This window comes from Sebastes fasciatus, chromosome 6 (genome assembly GCF_043250625.1).
Source record: "Sebastes fasciatus isolate fSebFas1 chromosome 6, fSebFas1.pri, whole genome shotgun sequence".
In the NCBI taxonomy this organism is placed as follows: Eukaryota; Metazoa; Chordata; class Actinopteri; order Perciformes; family Sebastidae; genus Sebastes; species Sebastes fasciatus.
In genome coordinates, this window is record NC_133800.1 from 11,332,077 (window position 1) to 11,352,585 (window position 20,509).

The following is a 20,509-nucleotide window of genomic DNA, read 5'->3' on the forward strand; positions in this document are numbered from 1 at the left end:
CTTAGCAACCAAGCCACCAATGCCACACGCACTTGGGACTGTTCTCTTCGTATATTTGACTTTGTCATTAGAAGTTAGAACTGAAAACAGACTGTGCCACATAAGGATCAAACACACAACCTCCAGTATCCCAACCTGATATGATACCACACTGAGCTATTTCACAAGTTATAGTATGGCATAGTATAGTATGTCTAAAAAATAAAAATGTCATAGTATAGTATGTCAAAAAAATAAAAAGTCATAATATAGTATGTCAAAAAAGTCGAAAAAGTCATAGTATAGTATGTCGAAAAAAATATCATAGTATAGTATGTCGAAAAAAATGAAAAAAATAAGGTCATACTATAGTATGTTGAAAAAGATTAAAAATAAAGTCATAGTATTGTATGTCGAAAAAAAGATTTAAAGAAGTCATAGTATAATATGTCGGAAAAAAAGTCGTACTATAGTATGTCGAAATTATTTAGAAAGTCATAGTATAGTATGTCGGAAAATGTCATGGTGTAGTATTTCGAAAACATTTTAAAAGGGGAACAATATAAATAAGGTGATTATTAAAGATTGGAACAATTTAAACAAGGGAATATTAAAATAATATAACAATATTGACAATAAACAGGCTATTAACACAATTGCACAGGTGGAAATATGATATTGTGCAGTGATTGGAATGAAATTACACCTTAACGTATTGCACATTATACATCATAATGTAGTATGTTGAAAAAAATAAAAAGAGTTATACTATAGTATGTCGAAAAAAATCATAGTGTAGTATTTAGAAAAAAACATCATACTATAGTATGTTGAAAAAATGTCATAGTATAGTATGCAAAAAAAGTTATAGTATGGTATGCCATAATAAATGTCATAAAATGTTTCATGGTATAATATGTCATAAAAAAATAATAAAGTATGTCATAAAAATGGCTTGAAAACTAGTAATATAGTATACAATAAAAAAGTGGCATAACATATATCATAGTATAGTATATCATACAATAGTGTCATAAAAGTCATATCATGTGATGCTATAACATGCCATAAGAATGTCATAGCATATCATAATTTTAAAAAATCATCATATAGTATGCCATAAAAAGTGTCATTACAAAGTTATAGTATAGTATGCTATGAAAATGTCATAAAAAATGTAATACTGTAGTGCAATATATCATATCTCAGATCATATATAATGATATGATCATGATATGATAATTATCATTTAAAAGTATGCTCTATGAGAATAGCACACTCCCTACTAAACATTGAAATTAAATTTGGTCCAGACATTCATGGTCCCCTGACTACGTCTTCTTATGACCTGCCTTTTCATCTATAGCGCCGTCATCAGGTCAGGTTTTTCTTTGTGTTTAGTGTTGATTACAGAGCTGTTAGCTAGGCAACTCTCTTAGCTTTGTTACTACAAAATCCTCTCTGTGTTACTGTGACACTATGCATAAAATCACAAAGAGGCGACACAAGGACGGTGAATTTCCTCCCCCATAGCTTGCATAGGAATTGCAGTAGGAGAGGTTTTCTTTACAGCCAGTATTGGCAGGAGAACTAGTTATAGCAGCCAATAGCTCCATCAGTTTACATACAGTAGAGGTGCATGTCAGTGTTGATTTAAGATGCTCTAAGAACCAGAGTCAGTGATGATTTACATAATATCTGAACTCATAATCAAGATGTGTTGTTTTCACCCAGAGGGCAAAGCCAGAGAACCAGAAACTGTGGTTTCTGGTTTGAGTGCAGTGTGGCCGCCACACTCACAGTGAGGCAATTGTTCAGTTGTTTAGGTTCAGTGCAATTCAGTCGGTCAGTGTTTAGGTCAAGTCCTCAACGAATGGAGCATCATGAAATGAATGAGCACCATACAAGTGTATAAACAAAAGTTCATGACACCACACTAATCCAACCGTCTTTCTTTACTCCATGTACGGTACCACAGAGTCTCATCAGGCAGTGAGGCAACTAGAGATAATTTTTTTATTCGTTATTCCCATCAGACTGCAAACACAGCATTAAGCTGTAAATAACTGCGTAAGCGGAAGCACACTTCCTGTGTGCGCCTCATGGTTTTCCCACCAAGACGAATGAGTGTTCAGAGCTGCATGAACTGATTGTAAATTGAATCTCTATTGTGTTAAACCAAAGATAAGAAAACAAAACCTGACACTTGACGTTTATGAAACTGTCACACGGTGTCACCTTAACTCCACTATGCTGACACACTCACTGATCTGTGTCCTGAAATGTCCCGGTCTGCCGCCGAGGGAGCGTGCACATTGGCCTTATTGTTTTCTGACGCTTTGTCTCTGCTTGGGACTCCAAGCATGTGTCCAGTGGGTGAGGGACAGAGGGGCAGTGGAAGGAGCCTTTATGTGGTAAACGCTGTGAAACTGTATGGTGTGGTGATGGCAGCGTGACAAGTGATGTACGTGGAAATTACCATATGGCTTAAGTACTGTGAGTCAACCCGACACCACAACACAGGATGAGTCAAACTGCTGATTTATGGCTTTTGTGCAAAAAAAGAAGAAGCAGCAAAAATTTGATCCAGCAACAAGGTAGGAGATTTACTGTTCAGACAATGTGTATCATGTGTTTGCTCTATAATCCTGAGAACTGTAAGATATGAAAGTATGTCATGGAACCTAATGCGGGAGACTGCAAGTTTAGCTTTGACCACAATGCTGCGGGCAGTATTCTTCCTGCATTCTTTAAGAAAAGCTCAGGGGCGTGTTCAGGCTGGTTGTGAGCGTGCTGTAAATGTGTTGTCAATGAGGAAGTAGCTGTGACAGGTTTCAGGAAGGCAAGCGAAGGTGTGGCCTCGCAAGAACAGCAACACAGCATGCAGGTTCACCTCATAAAGCCTGATCAGAGCATCCATCTGCTCTATTACAGTGACTGTCTGCACTTGGACAATGACGCCAACGCTCCTATTGTGGCTCCTCATCCTAATTGCCTCGCTCAAGCCCTCAGGTAAGTCACTGGATACTGTTACCTCCACTCAGCACAGTGGCTAATTAATAACTAAAGCCTACGTTTGGCATCTCCTATCTATTCAAAGCACTTTAACTTGTGGGTTTCTGCTCCTGAGCATAAAGTAAAAACACTGCTCTAAAAGACATGATCATATAGGATATGATATATCATAAATTTAAGACTTAAAGGCACTATATGCATGTAACTTCCATCAGTTTCAGGATAATGAATGATATCTGTCTCCACCTGAAAATGTGGTTGATCTACCTTTGGCTGAGTTTACCTCGTCTGCATCAGTGATCATGGAACTTTTTGGACCTGATGCATTTGCTTGTGCAACATGTGATTAGCAAGGAAATACCGACTGTGTGTGTCTTCATCCTGCCTGCTGTGAAATCCTGCTAAGCAATGAGCCCTAATTTCTGTGGTTACGTTGGAAGCACACTCAGTAGCTACCATCTAATGATGCTTCCTAAGCCGAAACCAATGAGTGGGAATTACTTTAAACACATTGCTGATATTGTGACACACTGTCAAGGCTGTAATTCAGATCACAACAAAGCCACCACCCTCTCAGGTGCTACTGCGTACCTGTCCACAGGTAACCATGAGTTAGTCATATCCTTTCAGACATGCTTTTGCTCACTGGGCAGTACCAAGTTTGGTCAAAAAGTTTCTTAATGTTGGTGAAGAACTGATGAAATCTACAGAGAATACCAAAAACAGGAAGTAGGACTCCACTATAAACACACATGAGAAAAAATGAAGAAATATTCTCATACAGGAATTGAGCAAAAGTGAATGACAAAAACTTAAAAAACATAAAGATAAAAAGAAAATAGAAATTCTATGTTAACGTCTGCTGTTTCGTCAACACATGAATGCTTAAAATCATGTAGTTTCATTGATGGACGTGATGTTGTGTTTGAATCTTTAATATAACAAGCTCTGTGTGCTTCACTGCGTTACACTTGATTTAACTTGATTAGTTTGATATAATACGGACACACACATTTTCCTGCTCACAAAGCCTTCAGTGTTCCTGTTGATAAGGTTTTCACTGATAACTGGTTTCAGACAGAGACTGCTACTGTGTTGATACTGTATACACTTATACACTTCATATGAATGTGTCATGGGTTGGTGAGCAGAGGCAACAGAAAATCCCATAATTACTGTACAGCAGAGGGCATGCAGGCAGTTCAGCAACATTAGTGCACTAATCGGCCCTGATTTTATCTCCAGCCTGCTGTGAAGGTTGATATTAAATAACTGAACAATCTCTACAACTAACTTTCATCTGAAGGATCCAGTCTGGAAAGCTGCAATCGTTTTGCTAACATACAGCATACGTTTTAATTAAGCCCCTACCTCTGGGGTTGCAGCGGGTGTTTTTCTGTCTTATTTTTATTTTACATAGGTCAGGGGCTAGAGCAGAGATTCTCAACCTTGGGGTCAGGCCCCGGATGGGGGTCATTCAGTAAACAGGTCGGGTCACAGCAACCCTGAGCTATCGGCTCATTTGCTGCCCTCACCTTATTTTACCTTGTTAAAGGAATAGTTGTGTGTTTCTTTAACACTTGGGGCGGGGGTATGACGTACGCGCCAAATAAAAAGCAAAACGCAATGTAAAAAAAATGTTGAAGTGTAAAGCAACATCAACATGAACACGAAAGAATTTGGATTTATCAACACAAATGGATGGAACAATGGCAGCACGACACTGAAACGTATATATGGTCAAACTCTGGAAAGAGTAGGACTGGAAAGCGCAGAGGGTTAACTGCTAGATTAGTTAGTTGACAGTTACTAAATCACCTTTAAACTCGTTGTTATACCCTATAACATCAACGTGATGTGATGTATGTTGCATCTCCACAGAAAGCCACGGTCACGACTTTGAAGAGGTGAAGGACTATGAGGTGGTTCGACCCGTCAGACTTCACACAGTTAGAAAGAGACATGCAGAGGTACAGTCTTCACTTGTTCCTATGTTAGTGTCACGGAGATACTGTACATGTGTGTGCTGTTATACACAGCCAAGCTATGATGTAAGTTATGGGAAAATAAGAATGAATGTTTCCTTTCCGCAGCATCTCAGGCCAGAGACTGTTAAGTATGGAATGACGGTGGGAGGACGAGACATTGAATTGAAACTCGAAAGAAATAAGTATGTTTTTACCTCCCTTCCGTTTAAAATCAATATTTAAAGCAGTGTCTCACAGATACTTCCTGCTTTTACTTCTCTTTTGACTTCCACAGAATTTGTGGTTATCATGTCGTTGGTTTTCATCTTTGCCTTTAGACACACTGAGCTGTGCTATTTCTTTTGAGATTTCTGCAGACTCCGAATCAGATATTACACATTGGTTATTTTCAACAGGGACATTTGGGGTGTAAGTCAGATAAATCATAGACCATAGTATGGCATGATGGCCATTTATGTTCATATCTTGTCATCATCAGTGAATTACTCACCAAAGACTACACTGAGACTTACTACCAAGAAGATGGGACTCGAGTCACCACAACTCCAAATGACGTCGTAAGTGTTTTTGTACTTTCCCGAACGTACCTCAAAGTACAACTGTCTTTTCTAAACCACATCTTTTAAAGCTTCTAAGACCAAATTCCATGAACATTTCTTTGACTTTGAACAGTTGTGATTGAACAATGTGAGTAAATGATAGTTTGGCTTTTCCTACTTGATAACCTGGTCATCATGCTCCTGTCTTCATCAGGATCACTGCTACTATCATGGCAGCATTGTGAACGACAGCCAATCATCTGTCAGCATCAGCACTTGTGATGGACTTAGGTGAGCCCTCAAACCGTCCTCTCTTTAACTTTACTTCATGAAAACAAAGTTAAGTTGTCCTTAAATCATCGAGTAATCTACTTAAGTACAATTTTGAGGTATATTGAGTATTTCCATTTTATTTCTACTTCTACTTCTCTACATCTCAGAGGGAAATATTGCACTTTTTACTCCACTACATTCATGTGACAGTTACTGTTCAGATTTTAAAATATATAAGAAACTTATACAACACATTGTTAAAGATTAAACCAGTGTTTACCAATCGTCTTGGCTTGTGACCCTTTCAAAAAGCAGTGTTTATTTGAGGCTCCTTGCCATGTTTCAGATGTCTGATTGGAAAAAAGTAATTCATTCATTCATACAAATTTGGGTCAAAAAACTTTTCTTTTTCTTTTTATCATCTCACAACTCCTCCGATCTATTGGGAACCAATAGATTAAAGTACCTTACTGTATATGATATAAAGTAGTTAAAACCGTGTCTCGAACTGTGTGTCAAACTAAAAGGCTATAACTGGCGTGATCTTGTGCAGGGGTTACTTCAGAACGTCGGCCCAGAGGTACCTGATTGAGCCCCTCTCTGGCGGCGATGAGGGGGACCACGCGGTGATGACTGTTGATGACAAGAACTCCACACCTGCAGTGTGCGGCGTCACCAACACCAGCTGGAGTGACGACTTCGAACCCCCAACCAGCCGGAGCCGCTCCAGATCAGCGGTAACACCACTGCTGTCATAACAGCCTGCAAAGAAAACCTCCTTCAGATTCATAATCACGACACAAGACGAAATAAATCTGACAATTAAAGCTGAAAGAGGACATTAACTAAAAGTTGTCTTCATCTGCTTGATTCTGTTGTCCTCCAGGGTATATCTATCGTCCAGAAACAGAAATACCTTGAGCTCTACCTTGTTGCTGATAACCGTGCGGTAAGATACACACATGGAAATGTACTGTAAAAAAAAACACAGAAAGTTCAGAAAAAGAGGAAGTTATTTTCTGGCTAGTTTTGCACTCCTTCTTGTGAAGGACATGACTAAATACTTCTTTGTAATGTGAGTAAATGTAAAAAAAACCTTTGGACTATTTGGGTCCGATCTAGAATCACATCATGTTGTTATTTTGGTCATTGGGTGATTCATGATGGATCCACTGCTGAGAAACAGGATGTGACCTCGCTCTAACATGATGCCATGATGTTTCAGTACTTGAAGATGAAGCGAGATCGGACAGCGATGAGAAACCGGATATTTGAAGTTGTCAACTTTGTCAATATGGTGAGTCAATTCAAATGGCTTTATTGGCATGATGTAACACTGTACATTTTGCCAAGAGTCATTGAGTCAGTGCTTTTATTATTTCTGGCAAATTCCAGATCACAAATGACACATAACAGCTGTCTGTTTGTTACGTTTAAGCCACAAATTTATTTATTGTATTTGCGGCAACGTTTCCTGATAATTTGGTCCTGCTTTTGATCGGAGTGAACAGTGTGTAGACATAACCTGTCTCATGGTTTATTTCTGGTGATGTCCTGCTGTCTTGCAGGCCTACAAGCCTCTGAGGACCTTCGTTGCTCTGGTGGGGCTGGAAATCTGGTCCAGTGGTGACTTGATCTCTGTGACCCCCCCGGCCGGGGCCAACCTGGACGCTTTCATGAAATGGAGGAACTCTGAGCTGGTGAAGAGGAAAAAGCACGACAACGCACATCTCATCAGGTCTGAACAGTCTTTAACCTGTCTAACCTGGCAGTAAAAATCCAGCATTCTCTATCTCACTTTATATTTGTTGTTAAATAGAAGGAAGCTGTGATCTCTCACATTTTGTTTCATAAGTTTAGCCACTTTGGTGCGTCCGTTCTGGATGTTCTATACGCTGGCTGGAAGTTTCCCCATCATGCTTGTGTAACGTCCGTGTCCTTGCAAATTGGATGCTGACTGGCTAAAACACTAGAACTAATGTCACAGATAATGTGTGTACAGTATATTCAAATTTCAGCTAAGTACAGAGAGGTCCCACACGGTTTCCTCCATTAAACAATAGCCTGTATCACTCCAGTCATGAGGAAGAGGCGTGTGAGTTTTCCCTCGATAAGCTGAACAAACATGGATTTGAAGGTTACTTTTGACTTTCAAGAGCTGCCGACCTGACCTGTTCAACACCTGTTGATTGCCAAAAGAAACTCTCCTCCCCACAAACAAACACACAAACAAAACCTCGTGTAACATCCACCGTTTATCTGTAACCACTTACCAGACCCAGGTCACAAGACTATCACAGGGCTGACACAGACAACCAGTCACACTCACATTCAACTTAGAGTCAACAATGAACCTAACCTGCATGTCTCTGGACTGTGGGAGGAAGCCGGAAAACCCACGCTAACACGGGGAGAACATGCAGACTACACACAGAAGGGCCCCAGGTCGGCCAATGGGTTCAAACCAGAAATCTCTTGCTTTGAGGCGACAGTGCTTTTGGAACTTTAAATTATTACTAAAATACGTGGTTATCTTGTCTACTAAATAAACCCTGTATTGCCAGTTTAGTTCATGTTGACCTGGCGAGTTATTTCATAACCAAATCATGCCTTTATGAAACTGCCAAAGTTGTTTAATCTCCATGAAATCAAGAGAAATCAACAAAATAATTAACCAAAGGCACAGAACTGCTGATGCCAGTCAATCAGCCAAGGTTCCCTTTTTATTTCAATTTAATATAGTATAAATAGAGAACTGGATGGATGGATGGATGGATGAACAGCATTTGTATGTTTTTTGAAGTGTTTCTCATACTGTCCTTACTTGTCTTTCAGTGGTATTGACTTTGAAGGAGCCACCGTGGGGCTGGCTTTCATTGGGACTCTTTGCTCAGGTCACTCTGTTGGAGTCGTACAGGTAGGAGCTCCTTCCTGAGAGACACGAACATTTGTTCCATCTTCCATCTTTTATTTACACCATATAGTCTTGGCCGGGTGTAATGTTTGTAACCAAGGAATTTATATTAGCCACACTAACAGCATGGCTCTACCATGGTAACGTCCGTCTGTTGGTGGTTCAGACTAGGGATGTTAATAATTAACCGTTTAATCCACATTAAGCATTTTAACTGATTAACGCTATCGGTTAAACGGTTAAAAGAAATATTAATAATTAATTAAAAAGCTGAGCAAAACTCAGAGGAGCGGCTTAAAGGGAGAAAAGCTGGTCCACCTTAAGAGAGTCCGAGCCGGAGTAGCAAGATTCAGGAAGTTGGCTCCAATCTCTCGAGTTGGAGTTGTAGCATTTATTCACCGACAATAAACTGCACACACACTTCTACACCTAATTCACAGCTATAACGCCACAGACAACCCGGATACTCAGACCCACTGTTTGTCGGACACTCTGGAAAGTTACACCGGGCAGTCACACAGCTGACAACCTGCTAAACTAAACTACATGTGCGGTGGAGACTTATACTGGGAAAGTGGCTGCATGTCAGCGACACTACACACAGCATCGTGGCTGCTACAGTAACTCTCCTGACGGTGAACTGGAGACAGTGAACGCAGCATCGTGGCTGCTACAGTAACTCTCCTGACGGTGAACTGGAGACAGTGAACGCAGCATCGTGGCTGCTACAGTAACTCTCCTGACGGTGAACTGGAGACAGTGAACGCAGCATCGTGGCTGCTACAGTAACTCTCCTGACGGTGAACTGGAGACAGTGAACGCAGCATCGTGGCTGCTACAGTAACTCTCCTGACGGTGAACTGGAGACAGTGAACGCAGCATCGTAGCTTCTACAGTAACTCCTGAAGGTGAACTGGAGACAGTGAACGCAGCATCGTGGCTGCTACAGTAACTCACCTGAAGGTGAACTGGAGACAGTGAACGCAGCATCGTGGCTTCTACAGTAACTCTCCTGACAGTGAACTGGAGACAGTGAACGCAGCATAGTGGCTGCTACAGTAACTCTCCTGACAGTGAACTGGAGACAGTGAACGCAGCATCGTGGCTTCTACAGTAACTCTCCTGACAGTGAACTGGGGACTCAGTTGTCTGTTGTGCTCATACACTGCAGCTGGCGCACCACTTCATGTGACGCACTAAACTAGGGATTTTCATGTGATATGTGATGCTGTGATTCTCACATGATGCCGTGTAAGGTGACCAAAAACCAGCCTCACAGGGCCACTAGGCTGTAGACTTGTTATACTGAGTGAAAAAGGCCAAATCTCATTAAGTGTAAAACCTGAACTGTGTCTCTGTATCAGTGTACGGAGCTCTCCCTGCCTCTGCGTATTTATTTTAGTATCACAACACAACCGAATATCTATAATCCATTCTTTAAATGTCATTGTTTTGCCAACCAAGTTCCCAACTATCATCAATAAGTGACCAAAATTCTGTTATTCATTATTTTAAAGAGGAAGTGTAACTTTTTTTCACATGGTGATTTTGAAAGACTTCAACTGTATACAACGCACGTCTAGACTCTACCAACGTTACTGTGGTCGGAAAATAAAGAAACAGCAGATTGAGGAAACAGATTTTTGTATCACGAGTTAGCAAGCGAACCTTGGTGCATGTGGATGTAAAATGCTGATAAAGGCAACTAAATGTAAAGAGTTTCACCTCTCAGGATCACAATGACCGGGCCATTGCAGTGGGAGCAACTCTGGCTCATGAGATGGGCCATAACCTGGGCATGAACCACGATGACTCCAGCGGCTGTGTTTGTTCTGGTGATAGCTGCATCATGGCTGCAGCGCTCAGGTAACAAACCGTGTTACAAAACCTCAGTCAAAAGCAAGCATGTTTTTTTACATAACATCACAGTCTGTTTTAAGGTGTTGGAGAGTACTACTGCATAAAAGTAGTATAAAGCCTGTATTGCCTCCAGAGGGAGCTGAGTGAGTCTGATATATTGCCTCAAGTGATGTCACTTGAGTCAGCATCGGTTGGGTCTGAAGACTATGAGTTTGAAAATGAGAAAAATGTGGTTGAGGGAGAAAGAAGCGATCTCACCAGACCTCTGTAGCTGTTGAGGCTAGCGGCTAACATTAGCTGAACTGTCGGCAGTCGAGTTGCATTGTGGGTAATGTAGGCGGCAGGTTTAGACAAGGAAGGAGACTGCATGGAATGAAAAAGTGATATGTCTGGTTTTGCAACATTGTTTTTGTATTTTTTTTTATAAGCTGTCCATCGTGAGTCCAATGTTTTTTATAAAAGTGCAGCATTAATCAGTGGCGTACTCCTTTAACAGAAGACATTCTGACACGTCTCCGTAGGAAAAGCACAGGTGTAAATAAAGACATGATAATAAAAGCATTTAGCTGCTTTGGTTTCAGGCTCCTCATGTTGCTGTTCTGGCTGTCATGATTGGGTTTAATAACGCAGTCATTAAAGTCATTCATGTTATTATGTATACCTGTGCTTTTCCTCCTATGACAAGTCATAAAGTCTGCTGTGTTTCTATAAGAACAGATTCACTCCAAACAGTTTCTCTGAGGCTGTGTTGAAAGGCTAAAAGAAGTAGAAGTAGACAAGGTTGTAGTTCAAAGTATGTGACTTTGGACTTAACAATGAAAACAGGTGTTGCTGTTTTATTTTCTCTTCAGCTGGAATATTCCTCGGACCTTCAGTAGCTGCAGCACCAACTACTATGAGAAATACTTGCTGAACCGCAGCCCGAGCTGCCTGCTGGACAAACCAGACTACAGCACGCTGGAGGCCCCGTCGTTCTGCGGCAACGGCTTCGTGGAGAAAGGAGAACAGTGTGACTGTGGCAGCTTGGAGGTAACAAGCACTCGTCATCATCAGGAGGAAACATATTCTATATTCAAACCTATATTCTCCCCTCAGTTATCAATAAGCCTTGATGATGGTATTAATACAGAAGCTATGCAAGTTATACCAAATTATTTCATACAGCGTCAAATCATAACAGAAGTTATCTCAAGATTTCATATAGAGCAGTCTAAACCATATTTAATAATCCCCTATATATCCTCTAAATCTATCTTGATATATAGATTTATAACATCTATAAAGATCTATAACAGTATAACAATGTGAAGCGTTCTGACAGCTTATTGAGTAAAATGCATTATTACCTGTACTGATTTTAGACTAGTGTGCCTCAGGTCAGTTTCCAGACAGTAAGCGTGTACATCTCTTTGTCCCTGTCTGATCTTGACTCTTTCAGTTTGTTATTTTGCCAAGAGGCATATTTGGAAAGAGGCTGTTTGACATGCACCAACACATTTGACATTAAGAGTCGATCTTCTTTTTAAAAGAGAATGAAAGCAGATAGATTAATGTGAACTCCTGATATGAAATCTGGTGTTTGGATTGTATATGAAGTGCTAGTGTCTGAGAGGCTGCACAGCACATCTGGCTCACAAACAGCTGCTTTCATTAGGCTGCCCTCTCCCCCTTTCCGGCACCAGGTGAACAGCTGATATTATTAACTATGAGTACCACCCATAATATCCATGTGACCCAAATCTCCCAAATCATCACGATCACATAATAAATGGCAAAATAATATAAATTCCAATATCATAGACATTAACGAATACCCAAAAAAACATAAACCATCACAAACCTAATTAACATTAATACAAACATTTCTGAAATTGTTCAAGGCTCCTACAGTTATTTTTAGCAAGTTGCTCCATCTTGAAATGAGAGTATATTGATAATAAAGTTGAATTGATTTGAATATTGATTCACTCTTTGTGGCTTCAGGATGATTCTTTTAAAGCTTTTTGTTCATTCCACCTTAACACCAGTCGTAATGAACAGTTCCACAACTTGTAATTTCCACTAACTTGTTCATTCCAGTGATAATCATCATAATCATCATCATGTTCAGACCTGTTTCTGCTTCTGCTGGTATTCAGTAGAGGCACAACAAGCTCCATGTGGCATACAGCAGGAGGGCCCTGATGCTGGAGATATCTGCCCTTTAATAGTTAGAAGCTCATTATTAAACACTGAGATTTAAGTCAGTTTTTCACAGGACAAAATATCACAGTACAGGTACATTTTGTGGTTTGAAGTCATGAACCTCAGCCCTTATCATATGTACCTTTTAAATTAATGTACCAGAAGCATTATGGTACAATACCACAACCATTTTCTTCTGATCTAAATCAATTAATATATAAATACCACAAAAATCAAGTATCACAGGAAAATTAAAACAAGTAATAGTTCTCAAAATACTGTCGACTTAGATCCAGTTCTGTCTGGTATCTGCCGAGTCTCCACAGTGTCTGCTGAAGCTCGCTCTCATTTTGAAAGAAAAAACACACATCACTCAAAGGAACATAACACAACATGATGAAGAGAAGGATCACCAGGAGCCTAATGAGGTGTGTGTTGTTCTTATAGGAGTGCACCAACCCGTGCTGCAACGCCACCAGCTGCACCCTGAAGGAGGGCTCACAGTGTGCTGAGGGAGAGTGCTGCGAAGACTGTAAGGTCAGTATGGATGAAGAAATGCTACTTCACCTCCTACAGGGACTTTTTTTTTTTTTTAAATGTTGACTTCTTAACTTATGGTGATCCAATAGTTTGATCTGCAGCAGCCTCCTCTAGTGGGAATCTAAGGTATTACAAATATTTAAGCCTGGAGGATTGTTGGTTACTGTTAGACCCTCCAGTTGAAACTATAGGAGCATCCAAAGTCTCTTATGCAGTTAAGACACTTGGGATGCAGCCAGTGTTTGACTTATTGTTACTTCACCTGGACGTGTGACTTCACTCTGCAGTGTTTGTAAGACGTGTACGTGTGAGATGATTACAGTGAAGTAGGAGACATCTTGTGTCCAACAGTTGAACCTTAGAAATTAAAAATATGTGACTGGATTTTTCAATGAGGGGAAAGGAGCATTTTTTTATATTTTTTTAACGAGGTAATTGAACTTTTGCGTGTAAAAATATATCAGACACTAAATATGATTCCATTTAGAGCCTTTTTGTATATACAGTATGTTCAAAAATTCCTGGAGATTTCAGTGTCACTGTATTAGTCCTTTACCCTAGTAACTACTTAATAAAGTAGCCTAACTGACCTTTGACCTCCAGCTGGTGATCACCTTGAATCTATATGTTTATAGTAACAATGAATCAGTGACGATATGAAAACACTGTGACAATGTGAAAGGAGTTGCTCGTACTGGTGAACCTACAGAGAAAGATCAGCTGAGTTTCAGCTGTCCGGCCCACAACTCACCGCTCTCATGGCGCCGTTTTCAGCCGCAGCAGGATGCTGTTTTCATCATAAAAGCTCTAAAATCCGACAGTCAGTTAGAGACGAGCTGCTGCTGAACATAACAGAGTGGGAACATTAGACTGACATTCATTAGGTGGCCACAAACACGACTCCAAATGAATGGGGATTCAATAATTCAACGGTTTGCTAACATGTTCACTGATATGTTAATGTTGTGTTCACAACCTGTTTATGCTGCCAGTTATTGGAGGTTTAAGGAAACCTGATATAAAAACGAAAACAAATCAAATCAATGACATACTATTTAATATATTATTCAAATGTGTGTATATTGGCCACAACCTAAGCAAAGCGAAGCATGCCGATTTATCTGGCACACTTCATAGTGTTTTACATACAATGTAATCTGATGTGATCCACACAGATCTCGCCTCGGTCCAGGGAGTGCCGCCGGCGGCAGGATGAATGTGACCTAGCAGAGTTCTGTGACGGGAAGAGCGCCACCTGTCCCGAGGACGTGTTTACTGTGAATGGCTTCCCGTGTGATGGAGGTCTGGGGTACTGCTACAACGGCCAGTGTCCACAGAGGCCAAACCAGTGTGTCAAACTGTATGGACCTAGTGAGTGTCCTGCTCTTACATGTTATATTTGTTGTTGTGTTTTACATTACACTATTTTGTAAGATCTTTGAACAGGTTAACTGTGTAATCCTCTCCTGTGATCAGCTGCTACAGAGGCCGCTCCGTCCTGCTACAACCATAACACCAGAGGAACCTACTACGCCTTCTGCAGACGTCCCGATGAAAACACGCACATCCCCTGTCAGAAAGAGTGAGTCTCAGATAGTTAGTCTAATAGTCTTCTTACTATGCTAACTCATCAACCTGTGTTGGAATAAATGTGAAGTTTATTTATTTGCAGAACTAGTAGGGATTGTCTCTGAAGTGACTGTGAGCTCATATTTGACCCTCTATTCCTCTGCAGAGACGTGTTTTGTGGGAAGCTCTTCTGCCAAGGCGGTAATGACAACCCAAACTACGGCCGCATGGTCAGAGTAGGCAACTGCAAGGCCGCCTTCTTTGGAGACTACACCAAAGACTACGGCCAGGTGGACACCGGCACTAAATGTGGGGATGGAAAGGTAACAGTTAGTCTCTTCAAAGGAATACTTCACTCACAAAATGACCATTTGTATAACAGTTACTCCCCCTGTTATACCTTGAATTCTTGAAGGAAACGTTGTTTTCCTCTCATGCCTCCACGCTGAACGGAGAATCAAAAGAACTGAGTAAAGTCTTGATGAATTGAAGTAAATTATTCATTCTGTAACTAGGAACACTAGTGAACACTAAATCTAAATGTGTACTAATTTAAACAACGTCTTTGTCGCTGACTTGTTTCTCTCCAGGTGTGCAGCCAGAATGAGTGCATGGAGCTTCAGGCAGTGTACAGAAACACAAACTGTTCAGCAGAATGCAGCGGCAACGCTGTAAGTACACGCCAACACTGCTCACAGTTTAATTCAGTTTAGTTTTAGTTTGTCTCAACAAATAAGCTTCAATCCTGAATTTAAAGTTTGTGAGGAGGAGGAGGAGGATTCCTTATTCCATTTACACGTCTGGTGTTAAACGTGTGGATTTATTGAATTTGCCTGGAAAAAATGTCATAGAAATGTAACAGGTACCAAATCAGGCTGATACACACTTGCAGATAAAAAAAAATACATGTTAAATATGTATTTATATTGGAAATGGATAGAACGTTAAAATCATAGAGGAGTGGGCCTGAATGTTTCGATCTGACTCCTATATGTAGTAAGTGTGGTAAATGTTTTTTGCAGTGAGGTTGGGTAACGTTAAGTAAAGTGTAATTAAGAGTTCATAAGCATTTGTGTTGCTACTGGTTAGTTTGGATGTTAATGCATTAGCAGGTCTGCTGCTGCATGAGAACATCTGATAACATCTGGATTTCTTTTGTGTTCTTCAGGTGTGTAATCACAGAAGTGAGTGTCAGTGTGAGCCTGGCTGGATGCCTCCTCGCTGCAACTCCAAGGACGCGTCTTTGAGTCCTCTTTCTACCGGTGAGACAGTCGTTCATCAACGCACATAGACTGTATGGAAGAAGGGCACGTATAGTCACCGTGATGTCACGCTGCAAAACTCTCGCAAAGATGGTTAAGGTTATAGGCATTGACCTCGAATGGTTAACGTAGGATAGGTCGTCGGGCAGCGAGTCTCACGAGTGTTTTCACAAGTTTACCTTCTAAACACGACCTATTTGGGCCATCTTGGTTTTTATGGAGCCAAAGAAATATCAGTCTACTGTAAATATAGGACGACCCAGAGCTTTATGGTTGGTCACACGGACCGTTTTTACAGGCTTCACCGTTTCCCTCCGAGAACATCACAACAGCTCAAACTGACACAAACAAATAGAGCAGTCAAGCTGCTGTGAGGGATTCACAGTGCACAATCATCCCAGCGTGTAGGATTTGGTTGCTTAGTAACGGTAGGCGCGAAGAGAGCGCAACCTCCAAGCACCTTGGATAGAACACAACATGTGAACGGTCACTTGGAGTGTCTTTCAGTACAATGAGCTAAGCTAACATATAACTAAAATACTACTAGAATTTCACTAACCAAAAAAACTGGAGCACAAACCTCAGTACAATTAACTGCACAGCAAGTCAAATTATTTGTCCGATTTTTGAATGAAAAATTCTCCAAAAGGACACAAACATGGCCGAGCTAGCGGCTATAGCCTGTGACCTGTCGCTCAAAGCGGCCACGCTATATACATGTTCAACCTCTTCAGTGTCAAAATTATCATTGTGATCCGTATTTATTAATATTAAAGCGGCTGCTCTCCCTCAGCCCACGCTACTTCCGGTTTGTCTTTCACACCTCCAGGTGTCACTGTAATGTATATTTATATATATATTCATGTATATATTTTTTTAAATCTAGTGTCTACCTCATTTTCCTGCACATTGATTCACTTGGGGCTCTAACCTGCATCTGCTCGGGGAAATTAGCTGTCGAGACCAAAACTGTATTTTGTACCAGGCTGTAAACATGTTGATTTCTGCTGTAAAGTGGGTGATTATAACTGACTGACTGACTCCCTTTTGGAGCCTCTAGTAGCCATTCGATGAACTGCAGTTTTTGTCACTTCCACGTTGCCGCTTGTTAATGCATACAGAATAAAAAACCATGTGCTTTCTGCACAACTAACATTCAATTTTAAATCATTACTGCATCCATACTAAACTGATTTCTGTTCCATTTCTGCAGGAGCAACTATTGCTATCGCAGTGACTGTTATACTAGTGGTTTTAGGTATCATAGCTGGTGTGATCGGATTCATCTGTAAAAAACGACAAAGTCCCACGTTGCCAACGTAAGTAACCATCACCCAAGTGCAGGTATGCTGCTGTAAACTCACCTTTGCAATGCTGATTGAATCTCTCATTTCCTAACAGTGCACTCAGCCACAGGAAGCCGCCAGCACGGCCAGTTCTTTCTCACCCCAAGCCAGTGCAGGTAACATGCTGGAATACACAGTATATTACCTGTGTTTAGTGTAGATACATCATATTACTATAAACTGCATTCACTGACACTATTTGAAATTTTAGGCTGGAAGGCCAAAACCCAAAGGAGCTCCACCTCCACCCCCTCCAGCAGGGAACAGACCTAAACCCCCGAACAAGAACTACACGGCTGCTCGCCAGGTAACTGTGATTCAACACACAGATCATAGGCCTCCGACGCTGTTAAACACCACAACTCAAACTAACTCTGACAGACTTCTTCACCAGGAGTAGTTTCATCAAGAACAAGAACTTGAAACTGACACCAGCTGGGATGCCATGTGTTTCCTCCACATGTTAACTTCTATTAAAACCACAGGAGGAAAAGCACAAACAAGATCACAAGTTTAGTATTTCTCAGATGTAATCAGACAGTGAGATCCTGAATGATTCAATGACAAACAAACGTTGACTTGACTTCACTTAGTTTTGAAGGGAAAAAAAGATAATTCGTACCTCACTGGGTATAAATACACTTATTTGCTTTCTTGCCAAGGGATGTGAATAAGGTGTTAATAAGTGAGCTTTTAGGTGAGGTTAGGACAGACAGAGCGAGGCTAGCTGTTCTTTATGCTAAGCTAAGCTAACTGGCTGCAGGATCACCTGATTCGACTGGTATCAGGCTATTAAATAGGCATTATCAGACACTATAAGTACCATAGATGTGGGTCAGTAGGGGCCTGCTACACCTACTACGTTGTAAAAGTGAAAGCGAAACTTCGAAAGCAACACGTTCTAACATCAACTACAACTTCTTTAAGTTTAGACAATAAAAAAACACTTAGTTAAGTTTAGGGAAAAAACGTGTTGAGGGTTAAAATAACTACGAACACAAAGACAACTACACATTGTTGGTTTCACACGGGATGCAAACTCCAGTCTCCTGGTGAAAGTCGTGTGTTTTGTGACCCATCCATCATCCATCGGACCCGACCTCAACACAATATTGAGTTTCACACTGTCTATACTACAGCACCTGATTTCTGCTCCTGTCATAATTACTACGGCCACTAGAGGTCGCTGTTGTGTTCTTTAACCTTCTTTCGATGATCTACCATGTGAATAGATGATAAATATACTAGTGGGTGTAGTAGGCCCCTATTGACCCACATCTATGGGGCTTATAGCGACTGATAACGCCTATTTAATAGCCTGATAACAGTCTAATCGGCTGGCCTGATGTAGATTCCTATTTAGCGTACTAAACATGACTGTGGTATCAATCATCTAACTCGGCAAGAAAGAGAATAAAAGTATTTAAGAAAATGTCCAATGGTTCCTTAAAGTTTAGTCATTAAATATATTTTAATTTTTTTGTCCTCTACAGGCTCTGAGACCAGTTCCTCCACCAAAGGTCTGATGTCTAAACCTGGGGAGACTCACCTCTGTCTGTTGTCCCCACCGGGAGGCTGCTGGTAATCCAGACAAGTTTTTATTAAAGGTGTCACTATGGCTGTTTCCTCTGCAGCTGTTTCACTGCAGTGCTGTCGGGAGCCCGATGGAGTGGTTGTACCGGTGACGTGCAGCGTGCACGACGGACAAACTGGACTTTAAACTGTTACTAGAATGCTATGCACTGAGGACTTGTTATTACAGGGATGAGCTTTTGCTTTTTTAAGGCACTTTTTTATACTCTAGGGTTAGCGTTAGCGCAGCTAGGCCCTGATTGTGAGCCGTCGTTTTATACAAGTTGTGTTATTTTGTCACAATAATGGTACAGAATGTTGAGTTTAACTTAAATTGGATTTAATTGTCAAACAGTTTTTTTTATATTTTGTGTTTGTCTTTGATTAACTTGGTGTAACATGTCAGACACTCTGGTGCAATCTGATAGAAACTCAAAGAATTCAGATGAGAACAAACAGTGATCATGAGGACTGTATTTATCCTGCCACTCGAACGTCCTGTAATATGCTCCATGTCAGCAGTTTTGGTTAAATCTCAAGCAATGCTTTCATTAAAAATACTGTAAAATGAGAAAATTTAAGAAAGGAACAGATAAATGTAGGAGATTTATTTGTTAGAAGATAGAGTAGGTTAGCTAATTTCCGATTAAACAACGTGTCATAATCACTTTAATGATGGGGTATTTACAATCAGCACACTGCTTGAGATTTAACCAAGTGACAGTGTGGGCTCTACTTTATTATTATTACTAATCTGGTTCATGTAAATAGATTTTTGCAACGCACACTTGTCATAGAGCTGCTTGTCACTATGTTAACAGGTACATAATGTATCATCTCAATATCCAGGTTTCTCATTCAGTACTGTAGGTGAAGGTGGTCTTTTAGATGTCGCAGCTGAAATGTTGTAGCATTACTAACCAAATCCTTCCAACTAGAGAACAGTGAGGAAACCAAGCAGCGAAGGTTTCAGAGACCATAACGATAACTGTATACCTCACAATTTAGCCAATATCTGAAAAACCAAACACCATGTTCCCGTCCTATGTGCTGTGTTACAGAAGGCCGTAACCCCAGCTGGTAGTTATCTTCATGTTAAAAGGCCTTTGACTGAATATTACTACTCTCTGCTTTAACCGCCCTCGAGCAATGCATCAAACTCCTGACTGTCCAAGCAAGATGTCTACATGTATGATGCGTCACTGAAAAAAGTTTTGAAAACAGAAATGTTTAATGTAAATTAATAATGGGAAATAAACCTTATTTTGTACAAAAGCATTGTTTGCAAAAAACTAAATCTTAAAGCTGCACTTTTATGAAAAACACATTTGTCTTGAAGCTGCATCAACGCAGCAGAACGACCTGGAAACACGCCGATGTCCTGGATTATCACATCAGAAAGAAGACATCACAATTCAGACACGCTTATTGAGAGGCGCCGAAGCTCAAAATGATGGGATGCAGCTTT

At 40.6% G+C, this 20,509-nt stretch overlaps 1 protein-coding gene across 3 annotated transcripts; it reads left to right on the top strand.

Moving 5' to 3' along the window:
• Positions 1-2,818: 2,818 nt before the first annotated feature.
• On the top strand, positions 2,819-19,702 carry LOC141769007 (disintegrin and metalloproteinase domain-containing protein 28-like). Of its 3 annotated transcripts, XM_074637619.1 has the most exons (22): positions 2,820-2,991; positions 4,876-4,964; positions 5,088-5,164; positions 5,461-5,539; positions 5,736-5,812; positions 6,348-6,531; positions 6,681-6,743; positions 7,020-7,091; positions 7,363-7,532; positions 8,630-8,711; positions 10,441-10,574; positions 11,420-11,597; positions 13,200-13,289; positions 14,468-14,663; positions 14,769-14,874; positions 15,028-15,184; positions 15,452-15,532; positions 16,030-16,123; positions 17,337-17,442; positions 17,525-17,585; positions 17,681-17,776; positions 18,963-19,702. In XM_074637619.1, exons 1-22 carry the CDS (start codon positions 2,934-2,936, stop codon positions 18,993-18,995), a joined length of 2,283 nt encoding a protein of 760 aa, XP_074493720.1. In that variant the 5' UTR covers positions 2,820-2,933; the 3' UTR covers positions 18,996-19,702. The 3 variants fall into 3 exon arrangements, 2 of the variants coding, with proteins under 2 accessions (XP_074493721.1, XP_074493720.1); XR_012594241.1 differs by lacking the exons at positions 17,525-17,585; positions 17,681-17,776 and having other exon boundaries at positions 2,819-2,991; positions 18,963-19,043; positions 19,130-19,702; XM_074637620.1 differs by lacking the exons at positions 17,525-17,585; positions 17,681-17,776 and having other exon boundaries at positions 2,819-2,991; positions 18,963-19,051.
• Positions 19,703-20,509: the final 807 nt, after the last annotated feature.

Bases quoted from the DNA above. Each gene is read 5' to 3' on its own strand.
- LOC141769007 (XM_074637619.1), top strand. From the start codon at position 2,934: ATGACGCCAACGCTCCTATTGTGGCTCCTCATCCTAATTGCCTCGCTC. The intron at 10,575-11,419 runs GTAACAAACCGT...TTTTCTCTTCAG, and splicing joins ATCATGGCTGCAGCGCTCAG to CTGGAATATTCCTCGGACCT. The intron at 14,875-15,027 runs GTGAGTCTCAGA...ATTCCTCTGCAG, and splicing joins CACATCCCCTGTCAGAAAGA to AGACGTGTTTTGTGGGAAGC.